This window comes from Triticum dicoccoides, chromosome 7B (genome assembly GCF_002162155.2).
Source record: "Triticum dicoccoides isolate Atlit2015 ecotype Zavitan chromosome 7B, WEW_v2.0, whole genome shotgun sequence".
NCBI lineage: Eukaryota > Viridiplantae > Streptophyta > Magnoliopsida > Poales > Poaceae > Triticum > Triticum dicoccoides.
The window spans coordinates 759,715,257-759,720,538 of NC_041393.1; the positions used below are offsets into that span (position 1 = coordinate 759,715,257).

Here is a 5,282-nt window from a genome sequence, read left to right on the forward strand (position 1 = left end):
TGTGTATTGACTCATTGTCAATTAAGTTTTAAATGTTCAGATTGTCAAAGTAATGTTATTTATTTATTTTCTTCTTTGCTTTATTTTTTTTGATAGAAAATACTTTGACTAGTGTGTTTATGAACATTTTTATAATACATGGTGAACATTTTTTAAAGCACGGTGAATACTTTATATAATACTCCCTCCTGTCAAAAATACTTGTCGGGGAAATGGATATATCTAAACGTATTTTTGTTTTACATACATACATATATTTTTATCCATTTTTTCGACAAGTATTTTCAGACGGAGAAAGTACACAGTGAATACTGTTTAGAAAACGCAGTGACCATTTTTTTGTTCATCCATTTTAATTTTTCTTTTATTTATTTTCTTCTCTGCTTTATTTTTCAATTTTTGATAGGAAATATCTGACTTTTTGTGTATGTATGAAAATTTATTAAATATATGGTGAATAATTTTTAAACACATGGTGAATATTTTTTTCAATTCACAGTGAATAGTTTTCTAAATACACAGCGACCATTTTTCCTTCATCCATTTTCTATGAAATTCATGCCTTTTTATAAAATATTCAGAAAACCTTCCCTGCCGCACGGTCCGTCAACTGACGCCAAGCGAGAGCAGCGCTGAACGGCTGCCTCTCCTCCCCTGCCGCCCGCCGCCGGCGACGGCGAGGTAAGCACCCCATCATCCCCTTCTTCTTCTTCTTCTTCTTCTTTACATGCATCTCTCTCTGTCCTTCCTTTCACTCGATGGTGCGCTCCTCCCCGGACTGCTCGTCTAAAATTCCATTCATCGCACTCACGCAGGGCAGGTGTTCGACGAAATGTGCGCGCGGGGGCCATCCGCCAGGGACTGGTCCGAGATGCCCCTGGACGCTCTCACCTGCGTCTTCGCCAAGCTCGGAGCCGTCGAGCTCCTCATGGGCGCGGGCCTCGTGTGCCGCTCCTGGCTCCACGCCTCCAAGGCGCCAGAGCTGTGGCGGGCCGTGGTGATGTCGCGCCCGCCCGACACTCCGGAGGGAACGGAGGCCTTCCTGCGCGCCATAGCCAAGGTGTCATCTGAGCTGCGGCCGTCTGTGCTGATAACGGGCATCGATGACCCCTGGAGCGCCATGGTCAAGGTGGATGACTCCTTGTGTGCCATGGCCAAGGCGGCTGTCGACCGCTCCGGCGGGCGGCTACAGAAGTTTGTGGCGAGGGATTTCGGGACCGATGAGCTCCTGGAATACATTGCGGACAGGTACCTTCTTCTTCTTCTTCTTTGGTAATAATACTCCTCCTTTGTCTATGTCAGATTTCAGACTCCTTTGCCTGCCAGTATTTTTGCTGAATTTATCTAGTAATCTATATTCTAAAAAAAATCAACGTTAAGAGCAGAGCACCATCGGTATAGATTGCAAACCAGCTTGTTCGCAGCATTCAGAGCAGAGCACCATCGGTATAGATCGCAAGTTACTTTGGTCTTGTCCACTTCCCTCATCTTGGGTGGCAACTCGAGAGAGGCATGAACGAATCTGTTCCCGTTCTGACTGGTCCAAATTGTGCACATGACCATGATAACAACAACCACTGTCTTTTTTTAAACAGGTCTCTAGTTAGAACACCTCCTCTCAGGCCCAAGTTATCAGGTGCAGCTTCGGTATCTTTAAGTTTCTCTGCTCTTTTGCTGTATCCCAGAAAAGCTGTGCGCCTCCAGTCAGGGGCGGTGCCAGCAATCTGGCATGGTTTGGCAGCTGCCATGCCTAATGTTTTCTACAAATACAACCAGTATACATACTGGTACATGTAAAATTTGAACTAGTAAGGTTAAGTGCATGTTAGGCCTGTTGCTTCCTACTAGTGGGCCTGATTATCAGTCAGTGGGTTTGCAAACTGTGAGTTGACTCGACAGATGAATTAAAACACAAATACACGATCCGGCTGGCCAACTAGCAATCACCATTTTGCTCATTTTTTGTTTTTTTTTGCTAAAAAACTAGCAATTATTATTTCCAAAATGCCAGAAAGACTAAACTGTTGTGAAGTCATGATACGTAGTTCAGAAGAAGAACAAGTCGTGATTGGTCAGTGGCTACTGGCGACGAGAGGGCGATTGTGCCTAGTATGCATAAAGCACCGAAGAAGGAGAGCAAGTCATAATAAAGTAGTTCAACATTGAAATTGAACTTCATTTTGAAGCAAACTTTGTTACCGCCGACCATAATAAGCATCCCTATTAAGTAATCTCTTGTTGTTCAAAGTAATCGGTTAGTTTTGGATTTTGTTTGTACTTGTCGAACACAAAATAATATATCTTGTAATTTGTTAAACTCTTGTATAGTTGTATTATACAGTATATGGTTTTTCCTTCACAAACTCTGTCACACCTAAAAATTCTGCCTTCACCATTGCCTCCGGTCATGTGAGAAGCACGGCATGAATAGCCATATCTTCATATTGGTTGTAGCACTGTCACCGCTTCTTTTGAACAACCCATGTTGCATTGCAATACATCTCTGTCTGTCTATGAACGATCGTCATGGAGTTTGGTTGGTACCACGTCTATTCGTACGCTTTCCAAAGATATGCTGGCATAGTATAATTAGCACCAGAAAGTAATATGAATTTTCACATTGCTTGCAGGTCGCCCTCTCTGAAGAGCCTTGGCCTGATGCAATGCCACGACATCTCCGAGAAAGGATTCATGGACTTGATAGTAAAGTTCCCTCAGCTAGAAGAGCTAGTTCTTATTGAGTGCCACAACATTTCTGATGATCAGAAGGAGAACCGTGACGTGTATGAGGCCATTAGCAGAGCACGCTCACAGTTAAAGCTCTTTGTGCTAGCCCACCCGGGGTACTTTCTGCATCCGAACGGCAGCTACGGCTTCCATGATGGGGATGTGCTTGGAATCGCTACGATGAAACAGCTGCGGCACCTTAGTCTTGACTGCGTCAACATCAACAACGCGGAACTGGTGAGCATCATTGATAGCTGTCCTTACCTCGAGCATCTCTGCATGCGCAACTGCTACAACATCGTCGCCGATGAGGCACTACGAGCAAAGTGCGCCAGGATCAAGACTCTAAAGCTTAAACCCATGTCTGTTGAAACTGCTTCTAATGATTGTTGCTTCGTTTTTTTCGATCCACCAGTTGACGAGTTCGTCATACTTTCTTTCTTTGACACCTAGCTTAAAATATGCTAGCATGTATGTACTCCAGCCATGTTTTTCCGATTTAACTAGCTATACATCTCCTGTTGGTGTTAGCATTACTAAAACTTGTAAATTGATTGCCCATCTACCTAAACATGGTCATGATTCAAATAGCAATCTCATCATTCTATACAAAGCTTGCGCAATATTAATTTTCCTTCCGACAAACTCTGGTAGCCCTTTGCATGTTTCTTTTGAGGCAATTCAGTTTGTCCTTGTTCAGTTTCAGCCATGTTTACATGCCAATGACAAACGTGTCCTCTTTTTTTCTTACCTAACAATTATATTCAAGTATGGTGAAACTGGCCTTGGTGATAGTAGCAGTGTGTGACCTTATTTTTTGGGCCCAAAATGCTATATAGCTTGACCAGAAGTGCGGTAAGTTATTGATTTAGTTTCAACATCACATTTCTCCATTGCCTTTGGTGCTGAAACAATTCACGTGTGTTAGCAGCAACCAAAAGAAAATTGGCCCAAAACTTAACTAAACATCTAGAGAGAAACAATCCATCCACATCTGAAACTCAAGAGAGATCTACTGACCAAGGCCAATGCCTTCATTATCAAAAAGAGTAGGTGACTTTTAAACAATTTAAGTGTTGGTTGCTGCTGAGTAATATGCATCTTTTTAAGATGCACACTCCAACGTGTTGGATTATGCTAGTATTAGGTACCGAGCTAGAACAACACAGGCTAACCATGAACCAACCAAGATAGTCAGCTGATAAGATGCCAAGATCATGAGCTAGCTGTGTGTATATATATGGTAGATAGATATGATACTGGCATGAGCTAGCTGAGTGACGTCTTCCACTCTACATCATGACGGAGCAGACCTTCTCTGCAGCCCACACACACTAACCCATCCATGTAATACACAATGGATAGTACCGCACATATACATGTCCAAAATCAATCACATAGCTAGCAAGGGCCCGAACACAAAATCAGATCAATGAGTACTGTATGTACTCGAGTGGTTTGCCTGTGACACCATGATAAGAGTGTGATTGCGGCAGCAATACCTACAGGAAGAACACATTAGGATCATACATCAAACAAAAAATTTATTAAGCTAACAATAAAGAACATATTGCATAGATTAATCATCCTATGCAGCTGGGTTGGATTATTATCAAACACCTTGTAGGCATAGATAAGGTATAATCTGCACAAACATGGATGAGGATTTCGTCCATGTCACCATACAAATCATAAATTGAGCTGAAAATACAAAGTGAAATGGTGGATCAAGGGAGGAAGCTTCATGATACCTATATGCTTGTCTTCACTGTCGAGAAGAGGGAGACCAGTGAGCAAAGACAGCCCCTGGGGCGGTGCGGCAGTTGACGTCGACTTGGCGACCTTTAGGCAATGGGTTGGCACATACCTAGGGCGAACAAGAAGGCGCCCAGCTGGCCACATGGCACAAGCGGATTGGCCGCAGTGAGAAAGTTTTTGACATTTTTTATTGAGCTTTTTTTAAGATGAAAGTGAGACTTCATTTTCTCTTTCGTTCTGAGAAAAGTTTTTCTGGACTTTTTGTTTGAGATGGATGTGATGTCCATGTGACATAAGAAAGTTTTTTTTTTTAAGTTTGAGATGAAGGTGAGTTTGTCTTTTTTTTTCTTTAAGATGAAGAAACGCATGCACAACTTCCTCTCAAGCGGTTCGCAATGGCGGGGCCCAACCACTAGTAGAAATGAAGCTGATGATGTTTCTCTGAATATCCTGGTAGGATCGTAATAATTGGTACTCAGAGTTGTGATCCTTCCTCCCCAATCCCTTCATGTGTTCAAATTTTCTATCAACTGCTTGATTCCTAAAATCCCGAGCAAAAGGTGCGAGATCATGGAAGTGATTTCAAGCAAAGTTCTTCAGAACACCTTAGCATGAGTTGATTGTAGTCGTGTTTGAATTTTGCAGATCATTTGTTCAACAAAATGGCTCAAATCGATCTGATGAAGACGGTGCTTGACATGTTGACATGTATATCCAGGAATATGTGGCGATGAACAACGACAAACTGGACTGCAACTCCGTCAAGCTCGATCCAATCGAGATGTAGGTCCAATTTG

The 5,282-nt window shown here is 42.5% G+C and overlaps 1 protein-coding gene across 2 annotated transcripts; it reads left to right on the forward strand.

Annotated features, from left to right (window-relative positions):
- The first annotated feature begins 597 nt into the window (after positions 1-597).
- LOC119340630 (putative F-box/LRR-repeat protein 23) lies at positions 598-5,257 on the forward strand. 2 transcript variants are annotated; one of them, XM_037612548.1, is made up of 4 exons: positions 598-681; positions 816-1,248; positions 2,631-2,964; positions 5,131-5,257. In XM_037612548.1, the coding sequence occupies exons 2-4, from the start codon at positions 833-835 to the stop codon at positions 5,164-5,166; spliced, it is 786 nt and encodes a 261-aa protein (XP_037468445.1). In that variant the 5' UTR covers positions 598-681; positions 816-832; the 3' UTR covers positions 5,167-5,257. The 2 variants fall into 2 exon arrangements, with proteins under 2 accessions (XP_037468445.1, XP_037468444.1); XM_037612547.1 differs by lacking the exon at positions 5,131-5,257 and having other exon boundaries at positions 2,631-3,356.
- The last annotated feature ends 25 nt before the right edge of the window (positions 5,258-5,282 follow it).

What these genes read in the sequence shown, in the direction of transcription:
- LOC119340630 (XM_037612547.1), top strand. Translation starts at nt 833, where the DNA reads ATGTGCGCGCGGGGGCCATCCGCCAGGGACTGGTCCGAGATGCCCCTG. An exon ending in CTGGAATACATTGCGGACAG is followed by an intron (nt 1,249 to 2,630) that starts GTACCTTCTTCT and finishes CATTGCTTGCAG; the next exon opens with GTCGCCCTCTCTGAAGAGCC.